The 20,746-nt window shown below is 43.8% G+C and overlaps 2 protein-coding genes across 2 annotated transcripts; both read right to left on the bottom strand.

The window, feature by feature from the left end:
• Window positions 1-6,337: 6,337 nt before the first annotated feature.
• On the bottom strand, window positions 6,338-13,523 carry LOC138103843 (uncharacterized). Its single transcript, XM_069002453.1, has 11 exons — window positions 13,447-13,523; window positions 12,001-12,227; window positions 11,724-11,896; window positions 10,446-10,495; window positions 10,145-10,284; window positions 9,598-9,701; window positions 9,006-9,056; window positions 8,589-8,677; window positions 7,973-8,056; window positions 6,972-7,135; window positions 6,338-6,492 (listed from the first exon to the last, which is right to left on the bottom strand). The coding sequence occupies exons 1-11, from the start codon at window positions 13,521-13,523 to the stop codon at window positions 6,338-6,340; spliced, it is 1,314 nt and encodes a 437-aa protein (XP_068858554.1).
• A 33-nt stretch (window positions 13,524-13,556) lies between these two features.
• Window positions 13,557-20,246, bottom strand: LOC138103842 (uncharacterized). The gene is made up of 11 exons (XM_069002452.1): window positions 20,199-20,246; window positions 19,398-19,550; window positions 19,121-19,293; window positions 17,843-17,892; window positions 17,542-17,681; window positions 16,995-17,098; window positions 16,403-16,453; window positions 15,986-16,074; window positions 15,370-15,453; window positions 14,369-14,532; window positions 13,557-13,889 (listed from the first exon to the last, which is right to left on the bottom strand). The coding sequence occupies exons 2-11, from the start codon at window positions 19,447-19,449 to the stop codon at window positions 13,735-13,737; spliced, it is 1,062 nt and encodes a 353-aa protein (XP_068858553.1). The 5' UTR covers window positions 19,450-19,550; window positions 20,199-20,246; the 3' UTR covers window positions 13,557-13,734.
• Between the last annotated feature and the right edge of the window lie 500 nt (window positions 20,247-20,746).

Below are 20,746 nucleotides of genomic sequence, written 5' to 3'. Positions count from 1 at the left end.
AAGTTTACATTGTGTGGTTTGGGGTTTTTTTTAATAAGAAGTCATAGGGAAGAATTACTTGAGTCCATGATTATATTTGAATTTTTGACATTGTGAAAACTTTTCCATTCCTAAATACCATGGAGAAAAAGCAACACACTACCTTTATTTAATTTCCATAGGGACCACAAACACATTCCCTGGTTAACTGCTGCATAGAGGAAGGATTATCAGTGATGTGATTATGAAAGATTTTTGTATTAATACAAATATGAGCATTGCTTTGCATATTGACCTAAATCAACCATTATGTTCAAAATATTATCTGTATTTTAATCTTCTCACAACTACCTAAATAAATACTGCTTTTCTAAAAAGGCATCAAAGTAGGCTTTAAACATACTTTAAACACAGACTGCTTCGATGAGTGCAGATCAGACACCACAGAACAGTTTTGCAGTGGTTCTTTTTTTTGGCTTCACATCCTGACTGACCCACTTGTCACATTTTTAGTAACAAGGTTTGGAGTTCAGCTGGCATCCTGGTTCTGTACTACATAAAGCAAGAGCAGCCTAATAGAAGGCAGAGTCATATGCTATAATACAGTAGTACATAGAACAGTACCTAAACTACAGCTACCTAAACTAGCTTTTGAATACAGGAGTGTGGCTACGATATGTGATTATTGTTTGTGAAGCAAATAGTCTTATAATTATGTGATAAATATCAAATATAATGTGTTGCAGCAGGAAACTGAAGCACAATGCAATTACAAAACCAAGTAAGTTTGTACTTTTGAGCTGAATTGGATTTCCTATTTCAGTACCAAAAATGCAACAGACAACAAGGTAAATGGAACTTGTAGAGCCAGTGTGAAAAAATGAGATATTAACTGGGATCACTATTTCAAACTCAAAATTTCCTACCTTAAAATTAGGTGTGTAAAATTCAATACTATGCAGTTTACAGCTTTTGATGTTTTAACATAACAATGTATGAAAAAAAGCTAAACATAGCAGAACTTAGTTGGGGGCCTGAAAAACCTCCTGGTTTGTGCTTATCAGATCCAACTGGGAAAACTTTTTATATAAAACTGGAGAGGTTTACTCTTAACTGCAGCTTTCCCTTCAGAGAAGGTGATGGAAACAAGAAAATTACCCATAGAATAATTTAGGCCATTCTGCACAGGGAGAAGAGAACTGTTGTCAAAATGTGGTTTGTTAAGATTTTCTGTGGCAGCCCAACTGCTAATAGTGAGTTATTCAGTTCAGAGGTTAAGTTTATAAAAATGTCTTATTGTTTACTGGATGTCTCTCTTTGATATTAAAATAGTAACTAAATTGAGGTTAAAGCTAATGAACCTGCAGTTTAAAAAACCCCACCTCTTCTTTCACTTAATAGCACAAATTTAGATTATCCCAGAAACATGATTACAGAGGGGTGGATTAAGTTAGCTAAACTATTTTAGCTGCTTTATCTGGGACGCCAGATAAATCACCCAGAATTTTGGCTATTAATTTTAATACACAGCCTCCAAACATGTGACTGTAATGAACATTGCTCTCTTTGCTGTCAGAAGGCATGAAATTCAAGGAGCTGTTGTGTTTTGCAAGATCTTAAATGATCCTGTGTGTCACATATTTAAATTTATCTGTCTCTTCCATCCGACCATTTGACTTGCACTAATCTAAAATTTTCAGATGTGTTTATTGGAGGATGAAGCTCATTGTTTCTCTTCCAGGACTGCCTTTCTGCAATGCACTACTTCTAAATTATTCTTGAACTTGACCTTGATCTACTTGCAAAAAGATGGAATTTCAATCTTATGATTCCAAGCTTTTATAATTAATTATGCACAATTCAATAAGTGGCAGGATCCCATTTAGGCTGTTGCCTAAAAGGAGAAATAGAAGATATTTTTCTCGATTTACTTAATTGTTAATAATTCCGTTGTGCAGATTGCCTAGTAAAGAGTTTCTTTGTTTCTTGTTTCCATTTATCTTAAAATTACCAGAGATACTGTGGTAATTTGCTTCATATAAATGCATATAACTAATCTCTTAATCAACAAAAGCTAGCTTTGGAAAAATGTATCTCTAATGAGGAGAATATCACTACTTCTATGACCTTAACTTAGTATCTCCCTATTGCAAATCTTGAAAAACTGTAGTCACTATATATTTCAGGAAAAAAATGCATGACTTTATTAATTTATTAGACTATATGAACATGATTCTCATATTTGTATTTGAATCGCAAGGAACTAACAAACAGATATTCTTTGCTCAGCCTGGCTAAACTTTTAGAAATGTACTACCTAATTTGAAATCCAGAAAGATGCTCAGTGCACACAGAAGTGTGTGTCAAATGATGATCCCAGTGTTTTGGAAACAATTCTGCAGCAAAACAAACAGCTATAATACCCCAAAATATTAAAAAAAAAAAAAAAAAAAAAAAGAAAAGCTATTCCTGACAGAGCTATAATTTCAGTTTCGTTGATTATGGAACAGACCTTAGCACCAGCAAAAGGACATGAAAATTGAAGAGAGATATTACTTTTAAAATTAAGGCATATTTGCAGATTCCCTTTGCTATAACTGACCATCTGTCTGAAGACTTGTTGGAATATGCCATCATGGTAGACTTCAGAACCCTTGGAAACAAGAAGAAGAACAGCAGGCAAATATACTGGAAAGCATTCTAGACCCAGGATAAAGGGAAAACAGAGAAGTCAAATGATTTGTTACACAGCTAGTATGAAAGCAGTAATTTCTGTGTAGTCCTAGGCTGCATTTCAAGAAGGTAATTAAAAGAAGTGGTAGTAACTACAGGACTAAAATATTCAAATCTGCTATCAATATAAAAAATGTGATTTTTCAAAAAATTAATTCATTCAAGCATTAGCAATAGCTTAGCACTGCCAGCAGTTTGAGGGAACATCTCTCTTACAAGGAAAGGCTGAGAGAGCTGGGCCTGTTCAGCCTGGAGGAGATTCAGCTGAGAAGGGACCTCATCAATGTCCATCAGTTTCGGAAGGGAGGGTGCTGAGAGGATGGACCAGGCTCTTTTCTGTGGTGCCAAGCAATGGGAGAAGAGGCAATGGACAGAAACGGATGCCCCGGGAGTTCCACCTGAACATGAGGAAGAACCTCTGTACTGTGCAGGTGACTATGCACTGGAATAGATTCCCCAGAGAGGATGCGGAGTCTCCTTCTCCAGAGATATTCAAAAGCTGTCAGCACACATTCCCTAGTGCCATTGGTCTAGGGGACTCTACCTGAGCAGAGAGGTTGGGCTAGATGACCACCAGTGGCCCCATCCAACCTTAACTGGTCTGTGTGTTTCAGTGAACAAAGAAGGATATGAAAGAGGCTAAAGAAAACTTTTCAACAACTCCAAAAAAAAGACAAAGCCTTAGAGAAACTTAGAATTTTATCAGTTCAGTTTGACTGGGTAGCCAAAAGAAAGATGAAAGATGACTTTATTAAGATGTACTTGTATCTCATCAGGGCAAAATAAAAGGTAATGAAGAATGAAGTTACCCGAGGTAAGCACAACAGTAATGAATTGAAATTAAAGCCATAAAATACAAGATAAGCCATTTCTCCATCAAAACTGAAGTGGTTAGTCACTGGAAAAAAAGAATTAAAAAGTGTATTCGGATGAAGACTAAATGGTTATCTTCTTCCCCTCTTGTTTGGTTTAAACTCCATGTGTTTGGCTTAAAACTGGATTAACCATATAAAGCTTTGTGGTCCATGGTACACAAGAAATCTAAATCACTGAACTCATGATTTTACCTGACCTTTTATAACTGTGATTCTGTGAATTTCAGGTTTTATAGAGCATTTACCGTAAGTAATATGGAAGAATTTGAAGAAAGCATCATATACTTTTTGTCCCATTCTCCCTGTTCTCCATCCCAAAATGAACACTGAAAAATTAAAATTAACCTGAATCTAACAAATCTGGAGCAGGTTATGAAGATTGTAGATGTGTATGCAATGTGAGTAAAGCAATTGTAGACAAAAGACACCATTATAATACCCTAGCATTTTATTACTGTATCAGTCAAGTGCACGTCTTTGTCCTTCATAACTCTAAAAATCAACCATTCTCAGATTTTTGAGTAGTTACCACTATCCTCTCTCTCTTCCCCAATACCATCAGTAGGTAAAGGACTCAAAGTCCTGAAAAGGAGTTACTGCATGGCCTACCATTGTAGGTAGCTAATATGTAATAATGAAAATACCAAAAGATGATTTAGTGAGCTGATGAATGTGATGGACAGCTACTTAATTGCAGAGGAGAAAGTTAATTCACTGCTGGAGTGTCATTATTTAAGTAATGCTTGTCTATTCAACAGGCATCTACTTAACAGAGATGTTATTAAAGCCAAATTACAGCAAAGCTGTGAGACATCTTCATCTAAATAAGACAGGCAAGTCAAAATGAGTGATGAGGTACTAATTTTACAAATTTTCAGTTAAGCCATTTATTATAATTACTATATGCTGTATCTTTTGTTGCTTCATTTTTCACTTCATGTGTGGAGCCATCTGATTTGTATTTTTGTGATTCTAAGTACATAACTAATATAGAGGGGTTGTTTTTACTTACAAAGTTATTTGTAAGAATAACTTTATAACTTCAGCTACATAGTTGAAGAAGTAATATGAAAACAGGAAGAGATATGAAGCAACAGAAATTAGGATTTAATAGGAATAAAATTAACCTCAACTGTTAGTTGAAGATAGGCCCATGAGAATATCTACCTTAAATATTAAGTATCTCATGGGTGCAACAGAACAGCTTCAAAATACAATGAAATGGCTACCTCCAACATCCAAAAACTAGAATACATGTTAAAACTCCTCTTTTGCTATTATTTGAAACTGATTGGGTTTTAGGGCAAGCTTTTGTTTGGGAGCAGAGAAAGCTATATATTAATATAAATATTAATACAGAGAGATCACAATAATACCAATCTTGATAAGGAAAGTTGTATCAAAAACTAACAATTCACTGAAAACCTTGAATGCAAACATGGAGAATAGAGATCTGTGGGAAAGACAATTGCTTTACAGCAATCATACATTTAAACATTTAATGCAGAATTCCTATGTCTTTCTTCCAGCTCCCTTGAAGAAGCTAGATGTTTGTCTCAAAAGCCTGTGGGATTCCTCTAAGAGACTAACACTAACAGAATTACTTTTTCACACTAATAGCCTTTACATTTATTTTAATACTTAGGTCCCAAATACTCCAAAACCCAGCCGGTTTTACTGCTTTCCTGCCTCACGTCAGCCAAAAGCAAATCTCGCTTGCTTCCCAGCCTGCTTGTTGCATGCACACCAGCAAATTAAGGGGGCAGCTGTAACAAGGCCCATTGCAAAGCAGATACTGGCTAGACTCCAAATCCCACCTGCACTGCCTCCATCAGACAAGGGCAAGCTTCTGGCAGCCTCCCAGAATCAGCCTGGTAATCCCCCTCCCTTGCCCCCTCTCCATCCTCCCCAGCCCCTTCTACCAAAACCTTGCCAAGCAAGGCCATATACTGGGCTAGATAAAGGAGTGACTTTGATGCTTCTTTGGTGCAAACACAAGCTGTGAGAAGTGAGAGGATAATGTTCACACCTGCCCTGCATCAGCTAAGGAGGTTGGTCGAGGCCCAGAGCAGGAGGTTGGTCCTATATAAAGAGAAACTGGAACTGAACTGCTGATATCTTTGTACTGAATGTGGATATTAATTTTATAGGTTCAGAGAGGTTAGGAAAGTCCTCCAAGATGGTCAAGTCCATCTGTCCACCGAAATTAAACAAAGCCATGTGTCCTGGCAACAAAAAGGACTAAACACCCCAGCTTGTATCCCTCCAGGTATACTGAGACAAAACCACTCATTTAGATCCAGTTCATTGAATAAAACAAAGCCTCCCTTTCCACTCCCACTGGAGATTTTTAGGAATCAAAGGATGAAACCCCACCACTATTTCATTGACAGTAATGGGGTACACCTTTGTAACTCCCACCAGCTGAGCAAAGGGCTGGGACTGCGGGAGGGTGAACGTACCCAGGTTCTTCTTTCAGAGCAAATGTTGTGTTTGCAACACCAAACAAATGTAACAAACGTTGCTTGAGTGATTTCATACCGACAAAGAGACAAAATGGAACACACTTTAGTTTAATGATAAAAGACAGAACATGGCAAACAACACCAAGCCTCTTACATTTACTAATAAATCTAATAATACTAATAAGTCTTCAATAATATTAAAGAGTCTTAACTAATAAATTGAGAAATGCCTAACTAGTAAACTAAATAGAAGAATAAACAACCCTAAAAACTTAAAAACCAGTCCTATTTCCATCTAGTCCTCTTGACAGCTAACTCTTGGTAGCCCTGGACAACTCCAGGGCTAATTTGGTCTTTTCTTCTTGGGGAGAGGCTCTGCTTCCTTCCGTGGGCGATGTCTTCTCCTATGTGTGTTCCTTTCCTTAATGGTTTCAAATACCCTGGAAGAGGGAAAACAGACCATCCATTGTTAATTCAATACACACCATTAAAACAAGAGACTTCCAACAAGAGACTCTGAGACTTCCATTTCTATTCAAATTTCTGTCTTTTCAGGCTGTGACTTATTTTTAAATTGATCAGCACCATGAATCTGGTCTTTCTTGTTTCAGTTCCTTCAAATTTCTTCCTCCCTTCAGTTCATCCTATTTTTAATTCTATCAGCACCATCAAACCAAGCTTTGGTGTTCCTATTCCTACTTGTGTATGAATTGTGTCTTGTTGGGGCATGGCAAGGTTTCATTCTGAATGCTGGGGTTTAAATAAGCTGTTTGGGATTAAAGCAGGTTGTAACTTTGGGCATGGCTGCAAGGGGTGATCCTCCAACTGCCCTCAGCTTCCCCCTGGTGCCTTTAGAGAGGTCAGCCTGCTTTAGTCGAAAGCCCCGGGCTTTTAGCAGAAAGAGGAAGAACTTCCGCACCGTTTGCACTGCCCGCACGGAAAGGGGCCTCCTGCCGAATGGGGTGGCTGGGGTGGTTGGCAACAGGGACACTCAGCACTGCGGGCCCTCTTGCGGCTTCTCTTCCCTGTCTCCCCATTCTCCTTTCTGGGAGGGCTTTTCCTCCTCTTTGGTTCGCCCACAGTCTGGAAATCAAAGAATCCTTATGAATTTTTCCTTCCTCTCAAGAAGCTGGAAATCAGAGCGTCCAGCACAAAAATGTATCACCCCAAGCAAATTCCTCCAAGCCCTGAACAGCTGAGAAAATGGCCGGATTTGGCTACGGGGTGCGGCAAGGTGCAAACACAGCATTTGGATGAAAAATACCTCCTTTCTACTGCCCAAAGTGGCAGGACAAATATGTGGGTATCTATAGATCCACGTTTCTTATTTATACCTCTCTGCCTAACATCAGTTTATCCATATTTTTCCTCCACAAATGTCTAGGGAATGGATTTTAAATTCAGTCAAATTAGTGAAGACACACTGTTACTCAGTTTCTACTACCCAGAATAATCTCTCTCTGTGAACCAAATTCCTGTTTGCTGGTAAGGGAAATTTTAGCAGAGCCACAGCACTGGCAGCTCCTTTTTGGGGAGTACACTGGGATGCTACAAAAGATCCCTGAAAATCTGCAGCATCTCCATTAACGCAGTCGGGATTATTGATGTTAGCAAGCAGTAGGGAATTAAGGATTTGATTGGAATCAGCAAGGGTGCCAGCACTTGAGAACCAAGTCTGTACAGAGTCAAAGCCCATTTTGGTGACAGTGCTGCTTTGTTGGGTCAAAGTTATCCTCTAGAATTCAGTATTTCAGAGCAGCAGCACAATGAAGTGCTGGGCAGCATCTGCTGTGCCTTTCCCAGTGCATGGGACAATGTGCTCCTGGCAGAGTGGCGTCTCACACAGCTCCCCAGCAGGTTTTGTCCCCTTTTCCCAGTTTTTTGACCCTCCTGGCACGTCTTGATTTTCTTCCCACTCACCTGAGCAACAGTGCTGGCAAGTTTATGTTCTTTTTTCCAGGAGTAGTAGTACTCCACACACTGTGCCACGGTCTTACTCTGAATCTGTTGTGAAGGCAAAAAGAAGGAATCTGAAATGGCCATCCTGTAGGGTGCATTGGAGAAAAACTAGAGTATGGAGTAAACAAGGAAGCAAAAAACATGGAGTAAATTGAGTAGCGAGTAAAATGAAATAAATAGGGAGTAAAAGAGGCAGTCTGCAATGTAGTATGCTATGTATTATGCCATGTAGTAACACATTTAATGATGCGCAGATCAACAACAAATCCATCTAGCACCGTTTTTCTTTCCCACATTCACTCCAATCATCCCAGCACAATGCGTTGTGGAAGTGCCAGCACACCTATGAGACAGATCTGACAGAGAATAAACCTTCATCTTCCAAAACAGCTTGGAAAAAAGGGCTGGAGAGGCAGAATCACCCCTGTCACGCAGGCCTTTGGTGTCCTGTTTCATTATTACTTTTATATTTTTGGTATTTGAGAAGAGAGAGACTGAATTCCAGTACTTGATGCCAGAAATCATCATCATTTCCTTCTGATTATCTTCTAGGGTAAAGAATATCCTATGGCTTTACCTGCTTCTGAATGAGATGAAAATCCTTGCCATAGGTGTGAAAAGCCTTTTCGAAGGACTCCTTCTCCTCAGGTGTCCATCTATCAGAGTCTGGCAATAAAGAGCAGCAAGTAAATTGATCCGTCTATCCACTTGAAATAGATTCCACTGGCCACCAAAACAAAATCAGCGCCAGTCATTATTCACTTGTCTACATCTCTGCTCCCTCAGAAAGCAATGAAGACAAGAGCAGGCATTCCCCAGGGAAAAAAAGCATGGAAAACAAGTAAAACTGAAGGAATAGATGCTGCTGCTTTCCCCACCCCCAGAGAAGATGAGACTTTGCTCTTGCGTTATTTGTTTAACCATAAATGCTTGACATGGCAATTAAGGGGATGGCAGCGTCTGTCAGTGAAGGAACAAGCTCTACTTTGGTTACCTGTGTAATGATAATCAGACAAGGGATGGCCTTGAGGTGTCGGGGGCCCCCCTGAAAGCAACATCTCCAGAGCCTCCTGCAAGATCCAACGGAAAAAGGCTTTAGCTTCCCCACCATGTAAAAAGGAGCCAAAAACCATAAATGCTGCCTCTTCAAGGATTCAGTCCACTGGGTCTCATATGGGTCAAACCTTGTGATTTGCTCCCCGACCCTTTGATCCTGCTCCCCAAGAGTGGGATTTTGCTCACCAACTCAATGATTTTGCTCATCCTGCACCCAGAATTCCCAGAATTGCCTTCTGGGAATTTCCCCTCAATCCACCCCAAAATGTCTTAGAGAACACAGATCTCCAGGAGATTTACAAGGGAGCAGGCTGCAGGACCCTCTGCCAGTGCCTCCAAGAGAGACTTTCTCCCTGCTTGAGCCATTTGGGCTCATCCCTGACACAGCTGGAAGAAACACAGCAGGCAGTGAGTCCTCCACTTCTTGTTAACTCCCTTCTTCAAAGAGCAGCCAAGAAAGGCTGTCCCAATGTCCATGCCTTATTAATTCCCTGTCTGCTCTTCTCCGCACCCAAATAGCCGCTTCTTACCGGAACACTGCCTTGTGCCTGGTGCAGGCAGTGCAGGGCAAGCTCCAGGTTAGCTGCTGCCCTGGGAATGCCACGGGAGATGGCCATGTCCAGCAGTTCTCTTACTACAAGCACAACAAAAACCCACCAAAAGTCAGGCTTGAGCCAAGAAAGGGGGAAGGTTGCGATACAAGGGAGAAGGAAAGCACAAGAGCTAAAGACAACAGGTTGGAGAGCATGAGAAGGATAGCAAAGAAAGGGGCAGCAGAACCAAAGGCCCATGTAGTGCTGGCTCTCCCTTCAAAGCAGCTTTGGTAATGAGAAGGGGGGGCCAATCTCCCCTCTTCCAGTGACAAATGCCCCTGACCAATCCAGAGAGCAGGAAAGTTGTTCTTTTTCCTGCTCTGCTGCAAAAACAGAGCATTCTTCTTCCCTCTAACACTCCCGCACGGGAAGATGGGCAAGACAAGGAGAGAAGCAGAGCATGCAAAAAGTTGCCTTTTTACCAAACAATGAGCGTTTTCCAAACCCGAGCATCTCAGGGGTGGAAGGAAAGCTTGACAGCTACCTCTGTCAGGTTTTTCCATGTCAGAATCATCATCCTCCCAGGGCTTCCAGACCAGGGATGCAGGTTCTTCATCATCACTTGGCGGTCTGGTCTGCAGCTCAGGGAGCTCAGCCTGAAAGTCACTGCCAACATTGATGTGTCTGAAGGAAGAAGGAAGTGGAGGTGAGAAAGGCAAGTGGTCAAGAGGCACATCCCATGGACCCACAAGCTTGAATCAATCCCACCCCAACTCTGAAGTAGTAGTTCCCCTCCTTGCTATCCCTCAAATTTGCCATCCTTTAATCCCTATGCCAAAACTCACGGCCGAACGCGGGCTTTCGCTTTCCTTTTCATTGTCCCTCTCCTTTCCACCTGAAAGAGATCAAAACAATGCTCCAGATAAAAATCAGTCTGACAAGATGGGTCAGTAGCCTTCCTTCTCATCCTCATCATTGCAAACCACGAACTCTTCTGTCCCAACTCCCCTCAGTTTGGTGTAATTACTGCGTTTTGCACTTGGAACTTCTAGGGCAAGACCCTCTAGTAGTCTGCAGCTTCCTCAAGAGGGGAAGCAGAAGGGTACACACTTCTCCCTTCAGTCTTGGGGCTAGTGAGAAGGTCCAAGGGAATGCCATGGAAGTTGTGCCAGGGCATGTTTAGGTTGGATATCAGAGAAAGGTTCTTCACCCAGAGGATGGTTGGGAACTGGAACAGCCTCCCCACAGCAGGGGTCAAAGCACCAAGGCTGAGAGAGCTCAAAAATTGCTCGGACATTGCTCTTGGGCACAGGGGGATTCTTGAGGCTGTCCTGTGCAGGGCCAGGAGCCAGACTCAATGATCTTTGTGGGTCCCTGCCAACCCAGAAAATTCTGTGATACTATGATTCTGTTCTTGAGAAGGACCATTCAAGATGGGATTTCACAGCTGCTTCTGACCATGAGGCAGAACCAGCCCTACAGGCACTGAAAAACACAGACAAGGCTATACCAATATATCTATAGAAAAGAGATCCAATGCAGGTGGAAAAAAAAGAATCTATAAAGATATTAAAATATAATGTATCTGTAAGTTATGAAAGGATGTAAATATATAAGAATCACTGAAACCAGACCGTTTTTGTAGGTGAAAGCCAGTATTGGAGGACAAGCCTGGCAAACTGCTTACATCCCCTGAACAACTGGGATCACGGAGGAGAAGTCCCATCATTCTGATTTTTAAAGCTTTGGAGGAGGTGTGAGCAGAGCCAGGGCCTAACAGGATCTGTCAACACTGAACCCCTGAACTCCTCAGTAATGACTGGATTGTTTTGTGGTCATCACGACATAGTTTTAGGACTTAAATGGGTATCAAGAACTTTTAATCAGGTCCTCAGTGGACGAGGATCTGAAATTGCATGGTGACAGCTCTCTATATTCTCTATGGAAAGGTCTGCATTTCCACTGGAGGCATCATTATTCCTACAGAAAGTGTACTCTGCTTTCATCTGCAACCTCTTCTGGGGAAAGTAACCACAGACCATGTCTATTGTGGTTGGTGGGACAGCCAACTGGAGCCTCCTGAGTTCTGTTAGCAGTTGGAGGGCAAATGGGGATTTTCTTACCTTTGACAGTTCCAAAGGGCTCTGGGGATCCCTGGTGGTAGATGAGGAGATGAGAATGTTGACCCAGAGGCCAGATCTGGTGCTGAGACGAGGAGGTGGCTGGTCAGGGACAGCCCAGGAGCAGATCCTGCAGCTGCTGCTCCACCGGTGGTCCACCAGTGTTCCACCAACGGCTGCAGGAGCAGGAGACAACGACGGTTGCTACTGGCACAGCCCAACATTCCATGCAGAACCCCAGGGGACGCAGGGGACATAAACAGCAATTTGCCTCCTTTACTTCTTCTGGTGCAAGTTTGCTTGGAGGACCTTCCCATTGGGGCACTTCTCATCAGTCCTCTGGACGAGGCAAAGCAGTGCAGGGACGGCTCTGTGTCTTCTCTGTGCTTCCTCTGTAAGGTGCCTCCAGCTGAACATGCACAGGATCCTGGCTCTGTCAAAGGGTCCATACCACGTCGCCTTAACTGGAGAACCAGAAGGACCCCTGCTGCTGGCTCTCCTCCAGCTCTGAGAGGAGCAAGAGATTGCAACCAAGTTGGTTCAGTGGAGAACCAACTCTGAAGCTTTCTCTCAAAGTGGCGGCATTCTTCCTGCCCCCTTTCTAAATTGTCTGGTGCCTAATGTCACTTGATGTTTTCCCTCCTTCGGGGCACCGAGCTGGTCTCTCACTGCAACACACATTCCTTGAAACTTGGAGAAACAGGACATTTTTCAGGGGAATTGATTGGGACACACACATATGGACACCCCACCAGCAAACATTTAATGCAGAATTCCTATGTCTTTCTTCCAGCTCCCTTGAAGAAGCTAGATGCTTGTCTCAAAAGCCTGTGGGATTCCTCTAAGAGACTAACACTAACAGAATTACTTTTTCACACTAATAGCCTTTACATTTATTTTAATACTTAGGTCCCAAATACTCCAAAACCCAGCCGGTTTTACTGCTTTCCTGCCTCACGTCAGCCAAAAGCAAATCTCGCTTGCTTCCCAGCCTGCTTGTTGCATGCACACCAGCAAATTAAGGGGGCAGCTGTAACAAGGCCCATTGCAAAGCAGATACTGGCTAGACTCCAAATCCCACCTGCACTGCCTCCATCAGACAAGGGCAAGCTTCTGGCAGCCTCCCAGAATCAGCCTGGTAATCCCCCTCCCTTGCCCCCTCTCCATCCTCCCCAGCCCCTTCTACCAAAACCTTGCCAAGCAAGGCCATATACTGGGCTAGATAAAGGAGTGACTTTGATGCTTCTTTGGTGCAAACACAAGCTGTGAGAAGTGAGAGGATAATGTTCACACCTGCCCTGCATCAGCTAAGGAGGTTGGTCGAGGCCCAGAGCAGGAGGTTGGTCCTATATAAAGAGAAACTGGAACTGAACTGCTGATATCTTTGTACTGAATGTGGATATTAATTTTATAGGTTCAGAGAGGTTAGGAAAGTCCTCCAAGATGGTCAAGTCCATCTGTCCACCGAAATTAAACAAAGCCATGTGTCCTGGCAACAAAAAGGACTAAACACCCCAGCTTGTATCCCTCCAGGTATACTGAGACAAAACCACTCATTTAGATCCAGTTCATTGAATAAAACAAAGCCTCCCTTTCCACTCCCACTGGAGATTTTTAGGAATCAAAGGATGAAACCCCACCACTATTTCATTGACAGTAATGGGGTACACCTTTGTAACTCCCACCAGCTGAGCAAAGGGCTGGGACTGCGGGAGGGTGAACGTACCCAGGTTCTTCTTTCAGAGCAAATGTTGTGTTTGCAACACCAAACAAATGTAACAAACGTTGCTTGAGTGATTTCATACCGACAAAGAGACAAAATGGAACACACTTTAGTTTAATGATAAAAGACAGAACATGGCAAACAACACCAAGCCTCTTACATTTACTAATAAATCTAATAATACTAATAAGTCTTCAATAATATTAAAGAGTCTTAACTAATAAATTGAGAAATGCCTAACTAGTAAACTAAATAGAAGAATAAACAACCCTAAAAACTTAAAAACCAGTCCTATTTCCATCTAGTCCTCTTGACAGCTAACTCTTGGTAGCCCTGGACAGCTCCAGGGCTAATTTGGTCTTTTCTTCTTGGGGAGAGGCTCTGCTTCCTTCCGTGGGCGATGTCTTCTCCTATGTGTGTTCCTTTCCTTAATGGTTTCAAATACCCTGGAAGAGGGAAAACAGACCATCCATTGTTAATTCAATACACACCATTAAAACAAGAGACTTCCAACAAGAGACTCTGAGACTTCCATTTCTATTCAAATTTCTGTCTTTTCAGGCTGTGACTTATTTTTAAATTGATCAGCACCATGAATCTGGTCTTTCTTGTTTCAGTTCCTTCAAATTTCTTCCTCCCTTCAGTTCATCCTATTTTTAATTCTATCAGCACCATCAAACCAAGCTTTGGTGTTCCTATTCCTACTTGTGTATGAATTGTGTCTTGTTGGGGCATGGCAAGGTTTCATTCTGAATGCTGGGGTTTAAATAAGCTGTTTGGGATTAAAGCAGGTTGTAACTTTGGGCATGGCTGCAAGGGGTGATCCTCCAACTGCCCTCAGCTTCCCCCTGGTGCCTTTAGAGAGGTCAGCCTGCTTTAGTCGAAAGCCCCGGGCTTTTAGCAGAAAGAGGAAGAACTTCCGCACCGTTTGCACTGCCCGCACGGAAAGGGGCCTCCTGCCGAATGGGGTGGCTGGGGTGGTTGGCAACAGGGACACTCAGCACTGCGGGCCCTCTTGCGGCTTCTCTTCCCTGTCTCCCCATTCTCCTTTCTGGGAGGGCTTTTCCTCCTCTTTGGTTCGCCCACAGTCTGGAAATCAAAGAATCCTTATGAATTTTTCCTTCCTCTCAAGAAGCTGGAAATCAGAGCGTCCAGCACAAAAATGTATCACCCCAAGCAAATTCCTCCAAGCCCTGAACAGCTGAGAAAATGGCCGGATTTGGCTACGGGGTGCGGCAAGGTGCAAACACAGCATTTGGATGAAAAATACCTCCTTTCTACTGCCCAAAGTGGCAGGACAAATATGTGGGTATCTATAGATCCACGTTTCTTATTTATACCTCTCTGCCTAACATCAGTTTATCCATATTTTTCCTCCACAAATGTCTAGGGAATGGATTTTAAATTCAGTCAAATTAGTGAAGACACACTGTTACTCAGTTTCTACTACCCAGAATAATCTCTCTCTGTGAACCAAATTCCTGTTTGCTGGTAAGGGAAATTTTAGCAGAGCCACAGCACTGGCAGCTCCTTTTTGGGGAGTACACTGGGATGCTACAAAAGATCCCTGAAAATCTGCAGCATCTCCATTAACGCAGTCGGGATTATTGATGTTAGCAAGCAGTAGGGAATTAAGGATTTGATTGGAATCAGCAAGGGTGCCAGCACTTGAGAACCAAGTCTGTACAGAGTCAAAGCCCATTTTGGTGACAGTGCTGCTTTGTTGGGTCAAAGTTATCCTCTAGAATTCAGTATTTCAGAGCAGCAGCACAATGAAGTGCTGGGCAGCATCTGCTGTGCCTTTCCCAGTGCATGGGACAATGTGCTCCTGGCAGAGTGGCGTCTCACACAGCTCCCCAGCAGGTTTTGTCCCCTTTTCCCAGTTTTTTGACCCTCCTGGCACGTCTTGATTTTCTTCCCACTCACCTGAGCAACAGTGCTGGCAAGTTTATGTTCTTTTTTCCAGGAGTAGTAGTACTCCACACACTGTGCCACGGTCTTACTCTGAATCTGTTGTGAAGGCAAAAAGAAGGAATCTGAAATGGCCATCCTGTAGGGTGCATTGGAGAAAAACTAGAGTATGGAGTAAACAAGGAAGCAAAAAACATGGAGTAAATTGAGTAGCGAGTAAAATGAAATAAATAGGGAGTAAAAGAGGCAGTCTGCAATGTAGTATGCTATGTATTATGCCATGTAGTAACACATTTAATGATGCGCAGATCAACAACAAATCCATCTAGCACCGTTTTTCTTTCCCACATTCACTCCAATCATCCCAGCACAATGCGTTGTGGAAGTGCCAGCACACCTATGAGACAGATCTGACAGAGAATAAACCTTCATCTTCCAAAACAGCTTGGAAAAAAGGGCTGGAGAGGCAGAATCACCCCTGTCACGCAGGCCTTTGGTGTCCTGTTTCATTATTACTTTTATATTTTTGGTATTTGAGAAGAGAGAGACTGAATTCCAGTACTTGATGCCAGAAATCATCATCATTTCCTTCTGATTATCTTCTAGGGTAAAGAATATCCTATGGCTTTACCTGCTTCTGAATGAGATGAAAATCCTTGCCATAGGTGTGAAAAGCCTTTTCGAAGGACTCCTTCTCCTCAGGTGTCCATCTATCAGAGTCTGGCAATAAAGAGCAGCAAGTAAATTGATCCGTCTATCCACTTGAAATAGATTCCACTGGCCACCAAAACAAAATCAGCGCCAGTCATTATTCACTTGTCTACATCTCTGCTCCCTCAGAAAGCAATGAAGACAAGAGCAGGCATTCCCCAGGGAAAAAAAGCATGGAAAACAAGTAAAACTGAAGGAATAGATGCTGCTGCTTTCCCCACCCCCAGAGAAGATGAGACTTTGCTCTTGCGTTATTTGTTTAACCATAAATGCTTGACATGGCAATTAAGGGGATGGCAGCGTCTGTCAGTGAAGGAACAAGCTCTACTTTGGTTACCTGTGTAATGATAATCAGACAAGGGATGGCCTTGAGGTGTCGGGGGCCCCCCTGAAAGCAACATCTCCAGAGCCTCCTGCAAGATCCAACGGAAAAAGGCTTTAGCTTCCCCACCATGTAAAAAGGAGCCAAAACCCATAAATGCTGCCTCTTCAAGGATTCAGTCCACTGGGTCTCATATGGGTCAAACCTTGTGATTTGCTCCCCGACCCTTTGATCCTGCTCCCCAAGAGTGGGATTTTGCTCACCAACTCAATGATTTTGCTCATCCTGCACCCAGAATTCCCAGAATTGCCTTCTGGGAATTTCCCCTCAATCCACCCCAAAATGTCTTAGAGAACACAGATCTCCAGGAGATTTACAAGGGAGCAGGCTGCAGGACCCTCTGCCAGTGCCTCCAAGAGAGACTTTCTCCCTGCTTGAGCCATTTGGGCTCATCCCTGACACAGCTGGAAGAAACACAGCAGGCAGTGAGTCCTCCACTTCTTGTTAACTCCCTTCTTCAAAGAGCAGCCAAGAAAGGCTGTCCCAATGTCCATGCCTTATTAATTCCCTGTCTGCTCTTCTCCGCACCCAAATAGCCGCTTCTTACCGGAACACTGCCTTGTGCCTGGTGCAGGCAGTGCAGGGCAAGCTCCAGGTTAGCTGCTGCCCTGGGAATGCCACGGGAGATGGCCATGTCCAGCAGTTCTCTTACTACAAGCACAACAAAAACCCACCAAAAGTCAGGCTTGAGCCAAGAAAGGGGGAAGGTTGCGATACAAGGGAGAAGGAAAGCACAAGAGCTAAAGACAACAGGTTGGAGAGCATGAGAAGGATAGCAAAGAAAGGGGCAGCAGAACCAAAGGCCCATGTAGTGCTGGCTCTCCCTTCAAAGCAGCTTTGGTAATGAGAAGGGGGGGCCAATCTCCCCTCTTCCAGTGACAAATGCCCCTGACCAATCCAGAGAGCAGGAAAGTTGTTCTTTTTCCTGCTCTGCTGCAAAAACAGAGCATTCTTCTTCCCTCTAACACTCCCGCACGGGAAGATGGGCAAGACAAGGAGAGAAGCAGAGCATGCAAAAAGTTGCCTTTTTACCAAACAATGAGCGTTTTCCAAACCCGAGCATCTCAGGGGTGGAAGGAAAGCTTGACAGCTACCTCTGTCAGGTTTTTCCATGTCAGAATCATCATCCTCCCAGGGCTTCCAGACCAGGGATGCAGGTTCTTCATCATCACTTGGCGGTCTGGTCTGCAGCTCAGGGAGCTCAGCCTGAAAGTCACTGCCAACATTGATGTGTCTGAAGGAAGAAGGAAGTGGAGGTGAGAAAGGCAAGTGGTCAAGAGGCACATCCCATGGACCCACAAGCTTGAATCAATCCCACCCCAACTCTGAAGCAGTAGTTCCCCTCCTTGCTATCCCTCAAATTTGCCATCCTTTAATCCCTATGCCAAAACTCACGGCCGAACGCGGGCTTTCGCTTTCCTTTTCATTGTCCCTCTCCTTTCCACCTGAAAGAGATCAAAACAATGCTCCAGATAAAAATCAGTCTGACAAGATGGGTCAGTAGCCTTCCTTCTCATCCTCATCATTGCAAACCACGAACTCTTCTGTCCCAACTCCCCTCAGTTTGGTGTAATTACTGCGTTTTGCACTTGGAACTTCTAGGGCAAGACCCTCTAGTAGTCTGCAGCTTCCTCAAGAGGGGAAGCAGAAGGGTACACACTTCTCCCTTCAGTCTTGGGGCTAGTGAGAAGGTCCAAGGGAATGCCATGGAAGTTGTGCCAGGGCATGTTTAGGTTGGATATCAGAGAAAGGTTCTTCACCCGGAGGATGGTTGGGAACTGGAACAGCCTCCCCACAGCAGGGGTCAAAGCACCAAGGCTGAGAGAGCTCAAAAATTGCTCGGACATTGCTCTTGGGCACAGGGGGATTCTTGAGGCTGTCCTGTGCAGGGCCAGGAGCCAGACTCAATGATCTTTGTGGGTCCCTGCCAACCCAGAAAATTCTGTGATACTATGATTCTGTTCTTGAGAAGGACCATTCAAGATGGGATTTCACAGCTGCTTCTGACCATGAGGCAGAACCAGCCCTACAGGCACTGAAAAACACAGACAAGGCTATACCAATATATCTATAGAAAAGAGATCCAATGCAGGTGGAAAAAAAAGAATCTATAAAGATATTAAAATATAATGTATCTGTAAGTTATGAAAGGATGTAAATATATAAGAATCACTGAAACCAGACCGTTTTTGTAGGTGAAAGCCAGTATTGGAGGACAAGCCTGGCAAACTGCTTACATCCCCTGAACAACTGGGATCACGGAGGAGAAGTCCCATCATTCTGATTTTTAAAGCTTTGGAGGAGGTGTGAGCAGAGCCAGGGCCTAACAGGATCTGTCAACACTGAACCCCTGAACTCCTCAGTAATGACTGGATTGTTTTGTGGTCATCACGACATAGTTTTAGGACTTAAATGGGTATCAAGAACTTTTAATCAGGTCCTCAGTGGACGAGGATCTGAAATTGCATGGTGACAGCTCTCTATATTCTCTATGGAAAGGTCTGCATTTCCACTGGAGGCATCATTATTCCTACAGAAAGTGTACTCTGCTTTCATCTGCAACCTCTTCTGGGGAAAGTAACCACAGACCATGTCTATTGTGGTTGGTGGGACAGCCAACTGGAGCCTCCTGAGTTCTGTTAGCAGTTGGAGGGCAAATGGGGATTTTCTTACCTTTGACAGTTCCAAAGGGCTCTGGGGATCCCTGGTGGTAGATGAGGAGATGAGAATGTTGACCCAGAGGCCAGATCTGGTGCTGAGACGAGGAGGTGGCTGGTCAGGGACAGCCCAGGAGCAGATCCTGCAGCTGCTGCTCCACCGGTGGTCCACCACTGTTCCACCAACGGCTGCAGGAGCAGGAGACAACGACGGTTGCTACTGGCACAGCCCAACATTCCATGCAGAACCCCAGGGGACGCAGGGGACATAAACAGCAATTTGCCTCCTTTACTTCTTCTGGTGCAAGTTTGCTTGGAGGACCTTCCCATTGGGGCACTTCTCATCAGTCCTCTGGACGAGGCAAAGCAGTGCAGGGACGGCTCTGTGTCTTCTCTGTGCTTCCTCTGTAAGGTGCCTCCAGCTGAACATGCACAGGATCCTGGCTCTGTCAAAGGGTCCATACCACGTCGCCTTAACTGGAGAACCAGAAGGACCCCTGCTGCTGGCTCTCCTCCAGCTCTGAGAGGAGCAAGAGATTGCAACCAAGTTGGTTCAGTGGAGAACCAACTCTGAAGCTTTCTCTCAAAGTGGCGGCATTCTTCCTGCCCCCTTTCTAAATTGTCTGGTGCCTAATGTCACTTGATGTTTTCCCTCCTTCGGGGCACCGAGCTGGTCTCTCACTGCAACACACATTCCTTGAAACTTGGAGAAACAGGACATTTTTCAGGGGAATTGATTGGGACACACACATATGGACACCCCACCAGCAAACATTTAATGCAGAATTCCTATGTCTTTCTTCCAGCTCCCTTGAAGAAGCTAGATGTTTGTCTCAAAAGACTGTGGGATTCCTCTAAGAGACTAACACTAACAGAATTACTTTTTCACACTAATAGCCTTTACATTTATTTTAATACTTAGGTCCCAAATACTCCAAAACCCAGCCGGTTTTACTGCTTTCCTGCCTCACGTCAGCCAAAAGCAAATCTCGCTTGCTTCCCAGCCTGCTTGTTGCATGCACACCAGCAAATTAAGGGGGCAGCTGTAACAAGGCCCATTGCAAAGCAGATACTGGCTAGACTCCAAATCCCACCTGCACTGCCTCCATCAGACAAGGGCAAGCTTCTGGCAGCCTCCCAGAATCAGCCTGGTAATCCCCCTCCCTTGCCCCCTCTCCATCCTCCCCAGCCCCTTCTACCAAAACCTTGCCAAGCAAGGCCATATACTGGGCTAGATAAAGGAGTGACTTTGATGCTTCTTTGGTGCAAACACAAGCTGTGAGAAGTGAGAGTATAATGTTCACACCTGCCCTGCATCAGCTAAGGAGGTTGGTCGAGGCCCAGAGCAGGAGGTTGGTCCTATATAAAGAGAAACTGGAACTGAATTGCTGATATCTTTGTACTGAATGTGGATATTAATTTTATAGGTTCAGAGAGGTTAGGAAAGTCCTCCAAGATGGTCAAGTCCATCTGTCCACCGAAATTAAACAAAGCCATGTGTCTTGGCAACAAAAAGGACTAAACACCCCAGCTTGTATCCCTCCAGGTATAATGAGACAAAACCACTCATTTAGATCCAGTTCATTGAATAAAACAAAGCCTCCCTTTCCACTCCCACTGGAGATTTTTAGGAATCAAAGGA

The sequence above is a fragment of the Aphelocoma coerulescens genome (assembly GCF_041296385.1).
Source record: "Aphelocoma coerulescens isolate FSJ_1873_10779 chromosome Z unlocalized genomic scaffold, UR_Acoe_1.0 ChrZ, whole genome shotgun sequence".
NCBI classification, from domain to species: Eukaryota; Metazoa; Chordata; class Aves; order Passeriformes; family Corvidae; genus Aphelocoma; species Aphelocoma coerulescens.
Note: the sequence above shows the minus strand (reverse complement) of the source record. Positions and strands in the feature narration are given on the sequence as shown.

Bases quoted from the DNA above. Each gene is read 5' to 3' on its own strand.
- LOC138103843 (XM_069002453.1), bottom strand. From the start codon at position 13,523: ATGAAATCACTCAAGCAACGTTTGTTACATTTGTTTGGTGTTGCAAAC. The intron at 10,285-10,445 runs GTGAGTTTTGGC...TTCTTCCTTCAG, and splicing joins GCGAAAGCCCGCGTTCGGCC to ACACATCAATGTTGGCAGTG. The intron at 9,057-9,597 runs GTAAGAAGCGGC...TGTTGCTTTCAG, and splicing joins AGGCACAAGGCAGTGTTCCG to GGGGGCCCCCGACACCTCAA.
- LOC138103842 (XM_069002452.1), bottom strand. From the start codon at position 19,449: ATGAGAAGTGCCCCAATGGGAAGGTCCTCCAAGCAAACTTGCACCAGA. The intron at 17,682-17,842 runs GTGAGTTTTGGC...TTCTTCCTTCAG, and splicing joins GCGAAAGCCCGCGTTCGGCC to ACACATCAATGTTGGCAGTG. The intron at 16,454-16,994 runs GTAAGAAGCGGC...TGTTGCTTTCAG, and splicing joins AGGCACAAGGCAGTGTTCCG to GGGGGCCCCCGACACCTCAA.